We start from the raw sequence: 21,009 nt of genomic DNA, 5'->3' as shown, positions 1-21,009 counted from the left end.
TTCTCCATCATAAATATAGGTCAGTTTAGCTGGGTACAGGATCCTGGGTTGAAAGTTATTTTGGTTTTGGAGATTAAGAGTCGATGACCATCCTCTTCTAGCTTGAAAGTTTTCAGCGGAGAGATCTGCAGTTATTCTAATATTCTTCCCCTTGTAGGTGATGGTTTTCTTTCGTCTGGCTGCTTTCAGAATTTTCTTCTTCATATTAACTTTAGTGAAACTGATTATAATGTGTCTGGGGGATGTCTTATTTGGGTTGAGTCGTGCTGGAGTTCTGAAACTGTCTGCTATCTGAATTTCAGAATCTCTTGGAATGTCTGGAAAGTTCTCCTTCATAATATCATGGAGAAGAGACTCCAGGCCTTGTGAAGCCACTTCGTCACTTTTGGGGATCCCTATAAGATGAATATTGGTTTTCTTCTAATTATCCCAGAGCTCTCTGAGAGAGTGATCTGTTTTTGCCCTCCATTTCTCTTCCTCTTTGAGAGTTTGGGAGCGTTCGAAAGCTTTGTCTTCAGTGTCAGAAATCCTTTCTTCTGCTTGCTCCATTCTGTTACTGAGGGATTCTGCTGGTGTTTCTCAGATCTTTGAGGGATGCAACTTCTTGTCTCAATGTGTTAAAATCTTTGGTCATTTGTTCTTTTCATTCGTTGAATTCTTGAGATATCTTTTGGGTTACTGCTTGGAATTCTAATTCGATCTTATGTGGTATCCAGATTCTGAATTCAATTTCTGACATCTCAGCTATTTCTTTGTGCATGGGATCTTGTGCTGTGTCTGCCCCATTGATCCTTGGGGGAGTTGATCTACTCTGATTGTTCATATTGCCAGAGTTTTTCTGTTGATTTCGCCTCATGATTGTTTTTCACTGTTGCCTCTGGCCGTCCTCAAGAGTTGCTGAGGTTTATCTCCAAGAGTAGACCCCAGCGGGATCACTCTATTGTCGCTGTATATTTGTAGGGAGTGACCCTGTGTAGTTCTTCTGGGCCTGCCCCAGCTGGGGAGTTCTGGTTGTGGAAGCAGCTCCAGCGTGTGACACACCCGGATCCAGCAACAGGGCGGGAGGTGGTGTGCACTGTTCTGGGAGTGCCTGGCACCCAGTGACTTTGGCATAGAAAACACAAGGCTCCAGCAATCTCTGGCAAGGAGAAGGGCTCTGTGCAGAGACAGGGAGGGCTCCGGAGGGCACACCGCTACCAGAGACCCGGGCTAGACGAGTAGTCTGGTGTGGAGGCAGGAGGGTACAGGAGGGAGGACGCAGGGTTGCACGGCTCTGGCAGTTCCTGCTCCGGTCATGCAGAGGCCTGGCGGGCGCGGGTCGCAGCGCAGCTCGTATGGAGGTCCGGTCGGCACCAAGCCCAGGAGTTTGAGGTTGCTATGAGCTGTGACGCCATGGCACTCTACCCAGGGCAACAGCCCGAGGCTCCAGTGTGCCAAAACCAATCTCACTCTGCCCCTGAGGGTTAAGGCAGTTAGGCAGCTCAGTCCCCGTCTTTAGGCTGCTCAGTCACTAGGTTACTAGCTCCCTCCCGATCCTTGCACTGCGATCCTAGGGCGGACCTTGCTGGGGCAGTTCTCTCACGATGGCTCCCTGCGGCCCACAGCGGAACACTATTAGCTCCATCCCGCTCAGCGGCTCAGTCTGGGGCCTTAGACAATACCCAAAATTCTCTGCAGTCCTGCTTAAGCTCTTCCCAAGGCAGTTCAACTGAGTGCCAAGTCTAAGTGCACCGAAACAGTTCACAGGTAAGGCCTTTCTGGTTTGCAGTCTCACTGCTACTTGTACTTTCAGCTGCTGGCGGGATTAGGTCGATTGAACACACATGACCACTTCCCAGTTTTCCACTGTTTTTGTACCTCTCTTGGGGTTCAGAAGTCCCTTGCTGCCTCCTTGTATCCTCAAAAGGATGATTATAGGCAGATCCCATCAGCCAGAGATGCCTGGAGTCTCATCTCCCCAGACTCAACCATGCCCAGTTGCAGGGAAGCTGTTACTCGGCCACCATCTTATTCTACCTCCCAATTTAGAATTTTAGTAGACAGTTATGAAATATTTATGCTACTTTTTAAAAACAGCTTTATTGAAGTAGAATTGACATTCCTTAAACCATATATGATAAGTTTTGACCTATTCTGTTTATCTATGTCAGCAAAATAGTGATGATGATGAACAAGTCCATCACCTTCAAAAATTTTCTTATTACATTGATATTCCTTCCTTGCACAACATTGGTCTGCTTTATGAGATTATGGATTTGTTAGAATGTTCTAGAATTTTACATAAATGGAATCAAAGCATTTCAATTTTTTTGTATTGCATTCAGCATAATTGAGATTCATTTATGTTGTATATGTATCAGTTGTTTTACCATGTGGACATTAAGTCAACCTTGCAAGAGAAATATTGTAAGAGAAATATTAGTCTGTGCTTTTCGTGTTTTGGTAACAGAATAATAATATTGGCTTTATGGAATGAGTTTTCTGAAAGATGTTGTGTAGATTTGGAATTATTTCTTCCTTAAGTGTTAGATAGAATTTACCAGTAAGCTGTCAGGGCTTGGAATTTTGTTTTTGCAGAAGTTTTAAACTACATCTCCGATTTCTTTAATACATATGGGGCTATTTAGGTTATTTATTCTTTTGAGTGATCTTTTATGTGTTTCAGATGTTTATTTAGTTTTATTTATTATTAGTGTTTATTACTATTATTATTATTTTTTGCAGTTTTTTGGCTGGGGCTGGGTTTGAACCCACTACCCTCGGCATATGGTGCTGGTGCCCTACTCCTTGAGCCATAGCACCACTCTATTTCTTATTTTTTAAGAGACAAGGTCTTACTTTTTTGCTCAGGCTGGATTGCCTGGATCTCCTGGGCTCAAGTGACCTTCCCACCACAGCCTCTCGAGTAGCTAGGACTACAGGCATGTACTACTATGCCCAAATAAATGAAAAACATTTTTTTGGAGATGGGTTTTTGCTATGTTGCCCAGGCTGGTTTTGAACTCCTGGCCTCAAGTGATCGTCCTGTCTTGGCCTTCCAAAATGCTGGATATACACATGAAGTGTTTTAAATGAGATTTTGAGTTACTGTTTGTGTGACTCTAGGAATTGGTTTGTCTTAGTTGTTACGTTTATTAGTATAAATTACCTGTGTCTGAAGGATCTCTATTGATGTTATCTGTTTCACTCCTAATATTAGTAATTTGTGCTTTTTCTCTCTTTGTCTTGATCACTCTGACTTGAGGTTTATTAATTTTGTTGATCTTATCTGAAAGATCCAGCTCTTAATTTTAATTATCTTCTGTATCATTATGTTTTTATTTTGCAGATTTCCACTTTGATTTTTATTATTGCTTTCTTTTACTTACTTTGGATTTCATTGTTTTTTCATTCCCAGTTTCTTAAGGTGAAAGTTGAGGTCATTTATTTGAGATGTTTATTTTTTTCCAATATTGGCATTTAGTGCTATAAATTTTTCTTTAAATGTTGCTTTACTATTTCCTAGCAGTGCATCTGTCAACTTGAGCTGTTCACCATTTAGTCAGGAAGCCAAAGATAAACAACCTAAAAGAGCTTTATGAGCAGCAGATAGATAGCACAAAACTGTTGAGACAAATAGACCTGAGGCGTTGACGCTGAGTAGGGAAGCAGAATAGAAACAGTTGTCAGAAAGGGAGTGACCCACAGAGGGTTGAAGGTGATTCAGCAATGATTACAACAGATGTCCTGGTGGGGCTTACGTTTTAATCAAGGAGACATAAAATAAGCAAGTATATTCAGAGGGTGCCAAAAATATATACATTGTTTTAAGAAAGAAAAAAGCTGTACTGTAATAACTATACCCATAACAAGATGGATATGAGTCACATCTGAACACCTCTTATAATTACAGAAGTCAAACATAACTTGAATATTACAATTTTAATATAGATTTTTTTCTTTCTTAAACTGTGTATATGTTTCTTTTTTTTGGCATCCTTTGTATATGACATGTCAGGTGCTCCCACGTGCTCTATATAAAAAGAAATAAAACAGCCCAAGAACAGAGAATGATGGGGTAGATACTCTTTGGTGTTATGAACAGTTCTTGATGTAGGGCACTAAAGTTTCTATGGTGTTTTTAGTTTTAAAAAAGGAGAAAGTTATATTTGTTAAGATTTTCATAGAAATTAGTTAACTTAAAAAGATTTGACTGCTTAAGAAGAATGTGTTTAAATTATTAGGAAGTTTAGCTTGGCGCCCGTAGCACAGTGGTTACGGTTCCAGCCACATACACCGAGGCTGACGGGTTCCAACCCAGCCGGGGCTAGCTAAACCAACAATGACAACTGCAACAAAAAATAGCCGGGCGTTGTGGCAGGCACCTGTAGTCCCAGCTACTTGGGAGGCTGAGGCAAGAGAATCACTTAAGCCCAGGAGCTGGAGGTTGCTGTGAGCTGTGACGCTACGGCACTCTCCTGAGGGCAACAAAGAGAGATTCTGTCTCAAAATAAATACATACATACATAAATAAATAAATAAGTAAATAATCTGGAAGTGTGGCTTGCATAGAACTTTCTATTTCTTGACAGTGACTAAGTGATGCAGTGGTATGATTAGATTAAAACCTACCTAAGGGAACTTTGATTGTACTATATTGCCTTTTCTCCCATCCCTCCCCTCTACTGTAGTATAGAGAAGCTGACCTTAACACCTTACAGCTTCATTGTGTTTTTAGATTTAAAGTATCTGGAGGACTTCCTTTGATGCATGTGAGAATTTCTGATCAGAAGATGAAAGATGTGCTGTGTTTGATTAATAGTATACCTTTGCCACAGAAATCATCTGTACAGTCTCCAGAGAGACAGGTAAATGGATATAATAAAAATGCTAAATCTCTTATTTTCACTACTGTTTTAGAGTAGTGCTAGAAAGTCAGTTTTAGAGCAAAGTTTCTGTGAAAGGACCAGAAATACAGAAATGAAAGGAAAATATCTTTCAAATTTATAAAAGATGTTTTAAATAGAAATAGATACCTTGTTTCAAATGTTGCAGATAAAACGGTGTAAAATTTCCTCATATATTAGGCTTAAAGTTCTAGGTCACTTTAATTGGAATTGATTTTGACAACATAAAAGAAAAGTTGGATTTCCACTTCCTTTGAAATTAAATTTGATAGAGCCCTGATAGTGTTTTTTAGGGACTTAAAGTAAAGATGTTAGGTAATATCATAATAGACAGCATGTAAATTATACATGATGATAAATAGACTAACTTACAACACTCGTACGTCGTTTTGTCCTTGTAAATGGAGTGGTAGTCTTAATAATTTACAAATTCAGCCAATCGTTAGTTGGTGGCATAGTGTGTTTTGTTGGAAGACTTATGTATTATGTGTGTCTCTTTCCATTTTCACTGGGTATTCCTTTTTAGTCTTTCTCTCAGTTATTCACATTTAATTCTGATGGTATTTTTAAGAAAACTTTTTGTATTCTTTGCTAGGTGTCCTCAACTGTTATAACAAGTGGGACAAAAGGACTACTTAGTACTTCACTGTTACTAGATGGAGTGGAATCAGGTAAGGAAAGTAAAATATTCTTTCTCTATTAAAGCAAGCCTATAACTTATTACATAAAGTTTTCAAAAAATAAAGGAATTTTGAAATGGCTATAGTAATTTACTGGTTCTGTTATAGTTCCTGCTGTGCTACTAACCAGTAGTGTGATATGAGTCACTTCTTTAAACTCAAGCTTCTTCATTGGATAAATTGAAGAGATTTTTGTGGTTGACAGTGCTTCTCTTTTGTCCCAGTCTCTTGATGATCCTTTTCTCTAGTTCTGTCCTAATTTATTGCTTTTAATTTTGGATGAGAGTGGAAGCTTCATGAGGACAGGACCTTGTTGTTCCTGGTCACTCTGGTGTCTTCAGTGGCCTGCACAGTTTGATGCCTGGTCATTGATGCCCAGTCAATATTTTGTTGTGCATTGAATGCATAAGCTTAAGTGAAAAATGGAACTAATGAAGGAAGAATTATCACATCCCAGCCTTTGTGGAACTTTAAAAAAGAAAACTCTTTTGATGCTGAATATGAAGATTATATATAATAAGTGAAATTTACTTTTGGGAGATTTAGATTCCAGTGTTTTATGCAGGTTCAAGTCACATCAAATGAATGTTTGTTTCTTTTAGAGTCTGATGATGAGTATTTTGATGCTGAAGATGGAGACTCACAAACTAGTAAAAGTATGAGAGGATCAGAACTAAAAAAAGCTTCAGAGCCCCCAAATGAGGAGCTCATTAATCTTTTACTCAAGTTTGAAATTAAGGAGGTATGTGTATTCTTTTATCCATAAATAAATGTTCGTGTTGTCACTATCTTGTAAACTATCTTAAGCTAGATCTAAAGTTAAGTATCTTAAAAATGTGGTGCTCTATCTTCCCTACTGCCCAGGGCATCTGTGCATACACACAGACCTGTATATATGCACACACTCAAGGCACGCATTTTCAGGAAAAAATGTTAGTTTTTAAAAATTGATATAATAATGATTCATGGTATATGAGTATGTACTTTATTCTGGAAGAGCTTGAAACTCTGAGGGTTTGCTTTTCTGCAGAAAATTTTTATCACATGTTTAATTTTTTTTAACGTTTCACTTTTAAGCTAATATTGGTCATTTTTATGTTTATAATTTCGAAAACTATAAACAACTTAAATTTCCAACATGTTCTTTGCAGCCTTTAAGTCATGTAGTAAAAGGAAGCATGGAATGATGTTCACAATATGTATATCATTATTTTGGAAAAAAGAAATAATAACAAAGATGTTATGATTCCATTTAAAGGAATATATTTATATATATTTTTTCTTTGATCAATTATGACAGTATTTATCTCTAGGTGGTGTTATTACAGTTTTTCATATTTGCCTGTTTACTTTTCCATATATTGTACATTTTCTATAATAAATGTATATTTCTTTGATAATAAAACAAAAGATGTGAAGTGGAGATGTTTATTATTGACTGTTTTATATCGCAAAGTGAGAGGATGTCCTGAAATCTAATGTCAGAAATGTGAGATTTTAATTGCGTATACAAACATTAGCCGTAGTGAGTGGTACTTGTTTAGAGAAAGCAGGTTCTCTGCTTTTAGCCTTCTTTGACTTCTTTCTCTCATACTCTCACCCAAAATATGAATAAATCCCTTGACCCTAATTGCAAAATGCTTTCAGCTGTTTGCTCTTTCGTTCCACTGCTACTGTATTGTTCAAGTTACCATCATCTCTTCCCTGATTCTTTCAGTAGCTTCTTAACTGTCTCTGCTTCCACCAGCTACTCTTCTCCTAACAGTTGCCAAAGTGATCTTTTTCTTTCTTCCTTTTTTTTTTATTTTTTAGAGACAGGTCTCACTTTGTTGCCTTCGGTAGATTGCTATGGCATCAACTGTTATTTACAGTTGATACTCCTGGCTCCTCTTAAGTATATAATTATGTGATCTGCTAATAATAGTAATTTTTGTTTTTTTCTCAGCATTTATATCAATCTGTTGTTCTAGTTACTGTTGCTGCCTATGAAGTTTCCCTAAAACTTGGTAGCTTAAAAGAATTGTTTCATTTTGCTCACAGTTTGTGGTTTAGGAATTCTGGTATGACCCACTTGGGTAATTTTGTATATAGTCTTTCATTTGGTTTCAGTGAAATCTTTGGGGTTGTAAGAGAAATAAACTGGCTTTTCTCTGAAGCCTTGAGCTAGACTCCAGGAGGCTCATTCATGAGGCTGCCAGTTAATACTGGCTGTTGGCTGGGAGCTCAGCTGGCACTGTTGTCCAAAACACCTACTCATAGCCTCCCAGCATGACAGTCTCAGAGTAGTTGAATGTTTTACACTGCAGCTGCAGAGTGAGCGTTTTAGGTAAGAGATTCATGGCCTTTTTCGACATCAGGAGTCATTACAGTATCATTCATTTCTACTCCATTCGTTGAAGTATTCATAAGCCTGCCAAATTCAAAGAGTGAGAATAAAGGCCTCCACCTCTTGATTGGAGTATAAAAGAACTTGTGTCTTAAAAATTGTTATGTATATGTTTTATTTTTTATTGGCTAAATATACTGGCTATCATTTCTAGAATTACCGTACATAGTAGTATGATAGTGAACATTCTTATCTTACTTTTTGCTCTAATGTGGATTTTTTTTTTAAATCACTAAACATGACTTTTGTTCTTGGAAAAATCATCTTAAAGAAGAATCTATACATTCATATTTTACTAAATTAAAAAATGTGTATCAATAATGGAGTTAAATTTCATCTTTTTTTTTTTTTTTTGAGACAGTCTCAAGCTATTGCCCTGGGTTGAGTGCCATGGTATCACAGCTCACAGAAACCTCAAACTCTTGGGCTTAAGCAGTTCTCTTTCCTCAGCCTCCCAAGTAGCTGGGACTGTAGGTGCCTGCCACAATGCCCCACTATTTTTTGAATTCTTTTTGCAGTTGTTTTAGCTAGCCTGGGCTGGGTTTGAACCTGCCAGCGTTAGTGTATGTGGCCAGCGCCCTACCCACTTAGCTAAGGGCACCGCCCTTCATCATGTTTTTTATAGATGTATTTGGGTCCTCAGTAGAATTTAAGATGATACTTTCTGATTATATTAAACAACTGTATGGTAGTAGAGGAGTATGAACAAAGTCTTCATAGTGATATGAGTGGAAAAAGATTTTGTTTGTGTTATTTTTAAGTATGATTCAGACTTATCAACTTTTCACTGGCTGTGCTAATTCTTTTAGGTGATTTTGGAATTTACTAAACAACAGAAAGAAGAAGATACAATTCTAGTATTTAATGTTACTCAGTTAGGAACAGAGTCTACAATGAGAACATTTGACTTAACTGCAGTATCTTATTTAAAGAAAATCAGCTTGGATTACCATGAAATTCAAGGTAAGCCATAAAAACTAGCAATAATGGCCAATAGTAAGAATATCACTTTTGACTCTCTGAAACACTTTAATTTATAATAAATAATAGCTAGCACTGTTCTAAATACTTTACAAGTAATAACTCATTTAATGGTTACAACAATGCTGTGAGGTAGGCAGTACTGTTATCTCTGGTTTACGTGTAAGTAAGGTAAGGCATAGGTTGGTTGTATAATTTAACTATACGCATACAACCTATAACTGGCTGCACCATGGTTAAAATGCTGGAAATATGGCCCTAGGGTCTGAAATTAAATTTCAGAAAGTTTAGAAATGTCCTTAATAGAGGGAGTATTGTTCCCATTTTCCAAAGGAAGACTAAATAAAGATTAAGTGACTTGTCTCTTGAATGGAAAACCTAGGGTTTGTCCCTGGTTTTATGATATTGAAGGCTTTGTTCTTTCTATTAAATAGTGTTCACAGATCACAAGAAGCACCAGCTTATAAAAATAAACATGATAGGATATGAAGTCAGCTGTTTCAGAAGCTTTTACAGTTTATTCATTATACCGTATATCTTGTAAGCTCAGATATTTGAGGCATGAAGGAATGATTGGACCTACAGTAATTAAAATTCTATAATATTTGCCTAATGCTGTGGTACAATACAGTCATCCCTGGGTATCTGTAGGAGATTGGTTCTTGGATTCTTCTGGATATTAAATCTGCAGATATTCAAACCCTTTCATGTAAAATAACATAGCATTTGCCTTTAACCTACACAGATCTTTCCATACTTAGTAGAACTCCATAGCTGACCACCTCTCTACACTGACCATCTTTGTAACTTGATCTAATTTTCATAGACCCAACACCTGCCATGTATACATATCAGCTAGAGTTAATGAGAAAAGATGGATAAAATGTGGGCAAATAATTTCTCCCACCCCAGCTTTTAGATGTGGTTCCTTGTACATCTGAATAAGGATAAAGAGGAAATCTGATAGTGCCTTTTGTTTTTAAGTTAGAAAGAAGTTTAAAATTCTTCTCCCTTAGAAAAAAATCTTTCATCTCCTGTGTAAGTTATCTCAATCTCAACAAATGAAAATTATTTAAATTTTTCCAATAGAAATAAATTATTTGTTCTAGAATTTTAGAGCTTAACAAGATATTATAAATTTTTTAGTCCAACCTCCTTGTTACATATTTGAGAAAACTAAAAAGTTAAATAACTTTTATAAGAGTAGAGATGAACTGTAGTTCATATTTCCTGAGTATACCTTTAATCATTCTACTATTCTACAGATATAAATAAGACCTTAAAAGTAGCTAGAGAAGTTTTGTGTATTTTTGAACACAAATGTGAATTCAAGTGAAAATAAATATGTGTGTTTTAAGTAATTTGGGTGCCAAAAGTAAGGTAAGGATTTGAAGGGGTTTATTTTTTCAATAGTGATGGCCTCAGTATTTAATAACCAGGACAATGTGCACAGATATTCTTTTAAAGATTAATTAGCAATTCTTTTCAAATACAGAAAGTTTCAAAATATAAAGAGATTAGTTTATGTGAAATATATATTTTTTCCTTATCTAGGATCCAAAAAGAAACCCCTTCACTTGATTAGCTCTTCTGATAAACCTGTATTAGATCTATTAAAAGTGGAGTATATTAAGGTAAGGACCATAGAATATATTTTTTGCATACTCCAAACTGTACCCTTGGAAGGAAAAGGATAATAGTATATTACTAATGGCTCTGGATGTGTATCCCAGTTTTTAATTATGGGGATATCTATAGATTCTTTCCATCCATGGACCTTCTCTCTTGACTTAATTTCAGGGCTATTACATATTACTAAGTGTCTTGTTCCTAGAGCCTGGGAATGAAGTAGGTGCTATTTTTGTCTTCTAGGGCGTATTCGCATACCTGCACCGATGACAGGTCATATGTAGCTGGCTTTTGGCTGAGTATCCTGCCTCATAAAGGATAAAGTCAGATTAGATTGGTTCAGAAAAGAACTGCCAGGATTGGGAAGGGATTCTAAAATATGTGGGAAACACGGAAGGAACTTACGGTATTAAGCTTCATTTAAGATGAGTTGATTTGGGCTCGGTGCCTGTAGCTCAGTGGTTAGGGCGTCAGCCACATAAACCAGGGCTGGTGGGTTCGAATCTAGCCTGGGTCTGCTAAACAACAATGACAAACACCACAACAACAAAAAGTAGCTGGGCGTTGTGGTGGGCTGAGACAAGAGAATTACCTAAGCCCAAGAGCTTGAGGTTGCTGTGAGCTAAGGTGCCATGTCACTCTACTCTGAGGGTGACATAGTGAGACTCTATCTCAAAAACAAACAAACAAAAATTTGTTTAATCATGTAACAACTATTACCGAGTATTTTTATGTGTTACTGAATGTCTGTAATGTTTGGCCCTTGGGATATAGAGATGAAAAACATTTGCTGTCCTCAAAGAAATTACAGATAGATAAATAAACAACATTTAAAATATCATAAATTTCTTTTTTTTTTTTTTAAATATCATAAATTTCTAATAAAGAAAAGCTCAAAGCATTGTGGGAATAGAGAAGCAGGGAAACTGGCCAGGCTAGAAAGCTTCTCACAAAAGGTAAACGTTTGAATTTGAATTTATTATATTTATTCCCAAGGTAGAGAACTTGGACCTCATTAAATCAAAGTTCTCTAAAGATTGGATTTGTAAGGAAATGAGATTTCTTTCACTAGAGATTAAGAAAAAAAAGACTTACTAAAGACTTTATAGCAGTGGTTCTCAACCTTCCTAATGCTGGGGCTCTTTAATATAGTTCCTGTGGGTCATGACCCACTGGTTGAGAACTGCTCCTTTATAGGAAAGTAGGTGTTGTTTAAGATTTAAGCATTAGGTGATAGACAGACTAGATGACCTTTATACCTTCCAGCCTGCAGAGTTTATCATTCTGGTCCTGGCCGCAGTTCCCCAGAAGAGAATGACACGATTCATTGCACTATTACAATAAATAACTTATCTGATACAACTTTAAAATAATGATAATAACATTAAATATATAGTGTATATAAAATAATTTTATAATGAATATAAATAAATTAACCAGAGATCATAAAGAAGTGATTTATTTACTGTGATCTTAATTCATTCGTTAGAATTTTTGTTTCTTTTTTCAGGCTGATAAGAATGGACCTAGTTTTCAAACTACCTTTGGAAAAACTGAACAAACACTTAAGGTAAGAAATTCTGTTAAAAGAACATATCCTATTTGAAAATAAACCACTCTGGAAGCCTCCTAAATCCTTTGAAGAATATTGGCTGGGTAGTTTGGCCTTATAGATACTTACCATGCTTTCTGTTTATGATTTAACTTAGTAAAGCTGTTGTTTTGACTTACTGTATCATAGCCTGATGTCTTAAAAGTTTTAGTATTTCTAAATAAGGGAAGGCTATACACAAAGTAAGTTTGATTTACAAAGCACTAATAGGGTTTTAAACAAAAGGGGCAAAAAGTGAATTCTGCCGAGTCTAGGAGACATGTTGAGTACTTTTGAAGTTATGTTACTTAAGCAGTAGTTTAGTGGAAGAAGAGGTAAAATGTACTTATAAGTTACATTAACAGGAAAATGAGAGAGATGAATTTTAGATCACAGTTTCGAGAGATAGGAGAATCTGTTAACCTGTATTCTGAATACTGTATTTATAGAATACTGTAAACCTTTTTTATATTCATTTAATATTTTGATGAAATGAAAATAAATTCTTTTCTATAAATAGATTTTTATTTTATTTTAATTTCCTATTAGAAAACCACTCATTCTTGAGAATGATATGTTGTTGTCTTAGCTTCCTAGAGTCACTGTTTTAAAAAATGCAGTACCTTTTTTGTAAATTATTTATTTTGTGTTTCTCTTTATATCATTGCATAATTACTATCATTTCAGATCATTTAGCAACCGAGAAATCACTCATATTGTTCTTTTGATACTTAAATCTCGTGGATGCTGCATTTGAAATCATTTCTAGATATAATATAGTAGCCCATGGTAGTTCTCTGGAGTTGTGTCTTTGACTTCTGCATTTCACGTAATCATAATAGTCCATTGAAGATCCAAGAAGTCATCTGAATGTTGAATGTTAGAATGACCGTGAGAAATAGATTCTATACTCATGACCATCATGTGTTGGGGATGGAGTGGCAGCAACCTTGAAGCGTGTGTGATTTACTATCCACATATCCCCATCTGAGGGGTCGTGAATCCCCCTTGTCATCTTTCCCAGCAGTGGATGCCATGAGGCGAGCCCAGCTGAGGGAGCCTTTTGGGTCCATTGTCGAGACAGGGTGCAACTGAGTGAGGAAAACTAATTTTCTCTTTAAAACATTTTTAGGTGGCCTTTTCATCATTAAATCTATTGCTGCAAACACAAGCTCTTCTCTCTTCTATTAATTACCTGACAACCATTATTCCATCAGATGATCAAAACACAGGTGTTGCCAAGCAGATACAAATTCCAACTGAAAAACAACAAAAAAATTCAACTCTACAAAAAGGTATGAAAACATGTTTTAACTGCTTGTTTCAAAGGATTTTAGAATTCTAGTGCTCAGTGAGGAATATTAGACATCATCTAATTCAGTCATTTAAATGCCATTTCCCCCTTCTCACCTTTTCTTCAAATTAAATTGTATGCAGGTGCCTGGTATACAAGGCAGCCCTAGACGCTTGTGTTTGTTCTTATTCCGGTCGTGGCAGGGATGCCTGTGGGTAGATAGTGCAGGAAGTCCTGCGTTAATCCTGAGCTCTCCATATCCTCTCAGTGGCTCCTGAAGGAGCTTTATGGAGGATTCGTCTTTTTTTTCCAACTTACACATAAAGAAATTAAGATCCAGAGGCACAAAGGTAGGCATTTAGGGGTAGCATCTAATTGGGCAAGAGTTTAGATTTTGGATCAGAAAAAACTCAATTGAAATCCTGATTCTGCTACTTGAACTGTGTGGTCTTAGGTACCTTATTTACTGTCTCTGAGTTTTGGTGTTCTTTTTTTTATCTATTTTAGCTTTTTTCTTGCTGTCAAATTACAGAGTAATGTGTCTTCACTATTAAAAATGCTAACTTTACATATATAAAGCAAAAAAAAACAAAACAGTATTTGAAATTTTTAATAGTTTGAGAGTGGTGCCTGTGGCTCAGTGAGTAGGACACCGGCCCCATATGCCGAGGGTGGCGGGTTCAAACCCAGACCTGGCCAAACTGCAACAAAAAAATAGCTGGGTGTTGTGGTGGGCGCCTGTAGTCCCAGCTGCTTGGGAGGCTGAGGCAAGAGAATCGCGTAAGCCCAAGAGTTAGAAGATGCTGTGAGCCGTGTGAAGTCATGGCACTCTACCTAAGGGTGGTACTGTGAGACTCTGTCTCTACAAAAAAAAAAAAAAAGAGTTTGAGAATTTTATAATTTGTTTTTTAAGCAGAACAGTAGATCACTTAATGTAGGGAAGAAACCTGAATAGAACTTGCTTTACTGGAATCTCACTGTGATGGAATACTTTTGCTTTATTTTTAGTGATTGTATCCTCTAAAGATAGTGACATTATTGGCTTCAGCCTGTTTGCCAAGTTGAATGCTTTCAGTGTCATTGTTTGTGATGAAAAGAGCAATATTGCTGAAATCAAGATTCAAGGTAAAAGTTCTCATGATATTAAAATTGGTGAAAAGATAAGCGCGCGCGCTCTCTCTCTCTCTCAGTGCCAAAGAATATATAATACAAATGGGGAGCTCTGAGCTGTGAAAGCTGAAAGGACCTGATTGAATGGCATGCTTTCTTCTCTTTGGGCCGTAGATGTTGGTTAGAATCTGACCATCCAGGTCAAAGCCATACACTATCCTGGTGTTTGAGACCTTCCTCAGAGTTGTCTGGGAGGTGGAAAGGGATACTAATGTCAATGTAGGAATGCCACTGGTGGATTAGAAGTGTCAGTCAAGAATTCAGGCGAAGGTCTATGGAAATGCTTTATCTTTACAATATTTTATTTTTTAAATTTATTTAAGTTTTTTACTTTTGTATTATCTTAATTTTTAAAACACTTTTTAGATATAGCCTTTTACTTTAGGATTTTTATTTTAAAAAATTTCTTAGATATACTCTTATCTTTATATATTATATTTGTATTGTTTTTATATGTAATTATATTTATATGAGGGCTGTCCAGAAAGTATGCAGCTATGCACTATACATGGATGGATACTTTCTGGATAGCCCTCATATAAATATAATTATATAATATTTTCCTTTTTAAATTTATGCTTTATCTTTATGCAAAACTACCTTATAATGAAGAACAAAATCTATAAGCCCTTATATATTTTTTTCCTTTTTTTTTTTATTAAATGATAGCTGTGTATAATAATGCGATCATGGGGCACCATACACTGATTTTATAGACCATTGACACATTTTCATCACACTGGTTAACATAGCCTTCCTGGCATTTTCTTAGTTACTGTGTTAAGACATTTATATTCTACATTTACTAAGTTTCACATATACCCTTGTAAGATATGGCTTTCACATGAAAGCTATAACCCAGTTATAACCTAAACCCTTATATTTTTTTTTAGGCAAAAACTGCTAAAACTCAGCCAACTTTTCCTCTGGCCTTATTTTCACCAGCTTATTGTGATCTGGTGAAGGTAAAGAATATGTTAATATGTTTAACGAAATTCTTTAAGAACTTAAAACCAGAATACTAGGGTCTTTTTTTTCCTTTGTCCTTTCCACATTGGCAGGGGCTCTACTAGATTGAATTTGATTTGTGAAACTTTAATAGCTTCCCTGTTAATGACTAGCTAAAAGGCATAAAGGGCTTACTTAAATCCTAACATAATCTGTTTGCACCAGATGTGTTTTTTTGAAGATTAGAAATTCAGATAATTTTAACGAACTTACTAGGTTTCAGTGTCTATAAAACTGAAAATCCTAATATTACCATTTATTTATCAAATGAGAGTTTACATATTATTAAAATTGAAAAAATCACTCCAGAATAAAATCATGCAGTAGAAAGAAAGCTTTTATCAATTGTAGTTCTATACTCTAGGAATTATAATACTACAATTTTTTTTTTTTTAGGCCTTGATTCCTCCCTTTCTCTTCAGTCAAGAAAACAGTCACTTTTTGCCAGACTGGAAAATATTGTTGTCACAGATGTTGATCCTAAGACAGCTCATAAGAAAGTAGGTGATAGTTCCCAGCTGCTCGGGAGGCTGAGGCAAGAGAATCGCGTAAGCCCAAGAGTTAGAGGTTGCTGTGAGCCGTGTGACTCCACGGCACTCTACCCGAGGGCGGTACAGTGAGACTCTGTCTCTACAAAAAAAAAAAAAGGAAGTAGGTGATAGTAAATAGTTAATATTTTTTGATAATTGACTATGAGGCACTACTATAAAAATGTATCTCTTATATTAAAACCCATTAATGAAATGTGGTTCAATAGAATAATATTTGTTTTATGTATATAATCCCTTTCCTAAATGGGAGTTTATTTGTCATTAGCTTCCTGAATAGGGTGCTTTCTCTCTTTTTCAGGCTGTGTCAATAATGGGAAATGAAGTTTTTCGTTTTAACTTGGATTTGTATCCAGATGCTACTGAGGGAGATTCATATACTGACATGTCCAAAGTGGATGGTGTACTGTCACTGCATGTTGGCTGTATTCAGATTGTCTACCTTCATAAATTCCTTATGTCACTTCTGGTAAAGTCATTATTTATGTATTTTGAAACTGAGAACTACTTACATAACTTTGATAATTATAATGGCAGATATTATAAACTTTGGATTTTAGAGTGGGCATTATTTTGATTATAGATGCTATTCATATATGAATATAGAAGTCAAAACTTTCATAGTTGAAATCCAAATCATTTAATAATTTTTGTCGAGAACAATGTATTTTTGCTATGACATAATGAAGCTAAATTCTTGAATACAGAAATCATTGAAAAATATTTTTTCTCTTTTCCTTAGCCATATGATGTTGCCATGATCACGCAGCTGTTAACTATAAATAGATTATTAGTAATTTCTTCCTATCCCTAGAAAAATAACTGAAAGTTACGTACTGGAAAAAAATAGCATATAAAAAGAGGATGGTATTATTATTGATGTGCCTGTGCTCTGTTTGAGTTTCTCCTTTTAACTTTGTGTCCATAGAACTTTCTGAACAATTTCCAGACAGCCAAAGCGTCTCTGAGTGCTGCCACTGCTCAGGCTGCAGAAAAGGCTGCCACAAGTGTGAAAGATCTTGCCCAGAGGAGTTACCGTGTCTCCATCAACATTGATTTGAAAGCACCAGTTATAATCATCCCACAGTCTTCCATTTCCACCAGTGCAGTAGTGGTAGATCTCGGGTTAATCAGGGTGCAAAATCAGTTCAGTTTGGTGTCTGGTGAAGACTACTTAAATCCTCCAGTAATTGATAAAATGGATGTTCAGCTCACAAAGCTTATGCTTTCTAGGTATGCTTTTTCAATAATTATGGATTTAAGTATTAATATTTTCCATGGAATTTTATGACTATTGAACTTGATACCTAACATACTTCTATTACACAGAACAGTTTATTTTATTTTATTTTTCTTGAGACAGAGTCTCTGTCACCCTGGGTAGAGTGCCATAGTGTCATAGCTCACAGCAACCCCAACCTCTTGGGCTTAAGTGATCCTTTTGCCTCAGCCTCTCCAGTAGCTGGGACTACAGGCGCCTGCCACAACATCTGGCTAGTTTTTCTATTTTTATTAGTGACAGGGTCTTGTTCTTGCTCAGGCTTATCTTGAATTCATGAGCTCAGGTGATCTACTGCCTTGGCCTCCCACAGTACTAGGATTACAGGTGTGAACTTCTGCACCTAGCCTAAAGAGTTTTTTATTTTTTATTTTTTTCTTTTGAGACAGAGTCTCACTTCGTTACCCTCAGTAGAGTGCTATGGCATCATAGCTTACAGCAACCTCAAATTCTTGGGCTCAAGTGATTCCCTTGCCTTAGCCGAGTGCTAGAATTACAGGTGTGAGCCACTATGCCCGGCCAGAAGAGTTTAACTTTTAAGGAACTCTTTATTTTGAAGATTATTAAACCTACAGAAAAATTACAAAAATGGCGTCATAAGTGCACCTTCTGTATATGCTTGCAGATTCACCAGTTTACATTTGCCTTAATTTATGTATATACATATTAATATTATTTAAAGCATATTTTGCTAAACTATTTGAGAATACGCATTGTGACCCTTTGCCCCTTAAATACTTTATGTCTCCTGAAAACAAGACCATTCTTAAATTAGCCACAATGTAATTATCAAAATTGTGGAAATTTCATTTTGATATAATATTATGGTGTAAAATGCAGTCACTATTTGGATTTTACTCTTATTCCAACAACGTTTCTTGTAGTAACCTCTCCCACCCCCAATCCAGAATCAGCCGTGCCATTCAATTGCATTCTGTAACACTGAGAGGAATTTCTATAAAGATAGAAATGTTTTCTGGAGCAGTTCTTTAGCCTTTCTTAGTCTTTTATGTTCAGAGGTATTTACTGTGTTGAATTTTAAAGAATAAAATGTAATTGCATAGACTTCTTCTCATTTGAATTTGAGTGATTTTTTCATGCTTTGGTTGATCTTAGACATTTTGGCAGGAATATTATGTATAAGTGATTTTTATCCTCAGTGTTCACGCGAGGGGACACATGAAGTCTGTACACAGTTCATTTTTTCTATCCCATCCAAAGAGATTTCATTATCCAGAATATCTATCCCATCCAAGGAGATTTCATTATCCAGAATAAAAATAATGGTTATAAGGCAAGTACAGAAAATTGTCCTGGACGAGGGCTTTATGAAACACATTAGAAAATGCTAACCATTCACTTTACTATTATTGTCTTCAGTCTCTGTACATTTGATGACTTCTCCCTTCTCTTCAACAGCGTGAATTTCTTTTTAAAATTTGTTATATTTTTGTTACCTATCTGCTAGTTAAAGAAAAGGTTTTCTGAATGGTTCACTGTATAGCACGTCTCTCCTAATGGATCATAGATAAAGTTAATTATAGATGCAGTTTGGAAAACCCTCAGCAGCACTGTTTCAAATCAGCGTTTAGACTGGTAAATAAGTGCTAGACTTCGTTTTTTAAAACATGTAGTATTTATTTTCTATATATGTATCATTTTTATTTTTCTTTAGGACAGTGATCCAGCCAGGTAGATCCCATCCTGATATTCAACTGTTGCATCCAATTAACTTGGAGCTTTTTATTAATCGGAATCTAGCTGCATCTTGGTACCACAAGGTGCCCATTGTAGAAATTAAAGGTCATCTTGATTCATTGAATGTAAGTATATGAGAGAAGAAAACTTTAAACTCTGAGGACTTTCTCAGTATAAATCCAAATGAAATGTAGAGTTTTTTTACTGTATGGTATAAGAAAAACTTCAGTGAGACATTGTGCAACAAGATCCTTATTATTTTCAGGAGAATTTAATCTTCAGCTAAGTGTTACTTAACTTTTAAATTTGCTATACAGACACACTGGTAGAGATTGGTATGCAAATTTCTTTTTAGCAAATTATATCTCATACTGTGTAGTTTGTAGACACATTTTTATATTGATAACTACAAAATTGAAAGAAATGTCTAGTTTTTAATATTGAAGACAACTTTTTATTTCATTGAAATTGTTATTTTTATAAAAGTAGAAGTTAGGCATTGTCTGAATTTGCCACTTTTTAAAATAGATCAGAGTTTTTGATTATAATTAATTTTTAGTAAAGATAAAACATTGGAGCTAATATTGAATCATAAATTACATTGTTTTTCCATCAATATTTTATCTTTGAAAATAAAATTTTTAACATGAAATAAGTAGGAAAATACTTAAGTGAGTATTTGGTATTAACTTTTCAATCAATGTTAATTATTCTCCTGTCCTTTGTGTTTTGTTACTATGAATTTATTTTCTGTATTAAAATTCTTTCATTTTAAAATGTAATATATTTATCTTTTCTTCAATATAATATGTTACAGGTTAGTCTAAATCAAGAAGATATCAATCTTTTATTTAGGATACTATCAGAAAATCTTGGTGAGGCTGTTGAAGACATGGATAAAGTAAAACCAGTGGTACAAGAGGCAGGTAAGAGGCTGACAGTAGGTGGCATAATACACGTGTCTGTTTTACCGTTGATTAGGGAGGCAGACAATAAAAACAGAGTAAACAAATATTTATAAATTGTCACTTACAAATGACAAGAAAACAAACAAATAGTTGGAGATAATTGACATTTTATAGTCAGGCCAACAGTCAGTTATAGTTTCACACTATCGAGGAGGCTGTAAAGAACGGTTTCAAATCAGTTGTGGATTCCTGGAATAATCATTGAATTTGCATGTATAGAAAAAAACGTTTTGAGTTGACATGAGGCTATAGTAGTCTACACTATTTGATTTTAAAATAAGTCTTAGTAGCAAAATACCTGTAAGAATTGAAATGGTGATAAATTATCATTTCCCAAAGATACTGAAAAATTGTGCTACAATAAAAATGCAAAGTATTAGAGGACCATTTTTGACCTGAAGACAAAAGTAATTACCAGACTTATTTTTTAAGCTGCTATATATGTATATTTATATATCACATATATGTACACACAAGTATATATATATTTTTAATTTTTTCAAATGGTATCCTATATATGTATGCATTTGTGTGTGTTTATGCACTTTGCTGTTTATTAAAACATTAACAAAGTATTTTTGCGTCCATTCCGTATCTGTAGATACACTGTGTATAGATCTGCTTCATTCTTTTTAATGGTTGCCTGGTGTAAATTTCTGCTGAGCTGTCATAATTTATCTATCAAGTCCCTAGTGATAAACATTTCAGGTTGTTTCCCATCTTTCATTATTACCATGTTGCATCAAATAGCCTTGTACATACACTTTCACAAGTGCATGCGTATCTTTATTAATCTAATCAAAAGTCAATCTACATTCATTAAATCAATAAATAAACTTAATCTGATTAATTTCATTTAAAATTTTGACAGTTCATGCTGATTGCCTTCCA

General features: G+C 35.4%; 1 protein-coding gene across 2 annotated transcripts in view; it reads left to right on the top strand.

The window, feature by feature from the left end:
• Nucleotides 1-21,009, top strand: part of VPS13C (vacuolar protein sorting 13 homolog C) — a 217,649-nt gene that overhangs the window by 88,277 nt on the left and 108,363 nt on the right. For both annotated transcript variants that reach the window (XM_053595814.1, XM_053595815.1), the window contains exons 23-35: nucleotides 4,718-4,847; nucleotides 5,482-5,557; nucleotides 6,169-6,308; nucleotides 8,762-8,915; nucleotides 10,488-10,567; nucleotides 12,073-12,132; nucleotides 13,286-13,448; nucleotides 14,456-14,572; nucleotides 16,022-16,125; nucleotides 16,475-16,642; nucleotides 17,102-17,406; nucleotides 19,128-19,275; nucleotides 19,968-20,076. In XM_053595814.1, coding sequence (XP_053451789.1) covers nucleotides 4,718-4,847; nucleotides 5,482-5,557; nucleotides 6,169-6,308; nucleotides 8,762-8,915; nucleotides 10,488-10,567; nucleotides 12,073-12,132; nucleotides 13,286-13,448; nucleotides 14,456-14,572; nucleotides 16,022-16,125; nucleotides 16,475-16,642; nucleotides 17,102-17,406; nucleotides 19,128-19,275; nucleotides 19,968-20,076 — 1,754 coding nt within the window. The remainder of the gene's footprint in view (nucleotides 1-4,717; nucleotides 4,848-5,481; nucleotides 5,558-6,168; nucleotides 6,309-8,761; nucleotides 8,916-10,487; nucleotides 10,568-12,072; nucleotides 12,133-13,285; nucleotides 13,449-14,455; nucleotides 14,573-16,021; nucleotides 16,126-16,474; nucleotides 16,643-17,101; nucleotides 17,407-19,127; nucleotides 19,276-19,967; nucleotides 20,077-21,009) is intronic.

Source organism: Nycticebus coucang, chromosome 6 (assembly GCF_027406575.1).
Source record: "Nycticebus coucang isolate mNycCou1 chromosome 6, mNycCou1.pri, whole genome shotgun sequence".
Taxonomy (NCBI): Eukaryota; Metazoa; Chordata; class Mammalia; order Primates; family Lorisidae; genus Nycticebus; species Nycticebus coucang.
Note: the sequence above shows the minus strand (reverse complement) of the source record. Positions and strands in the feature narration are given on the sequence as shown.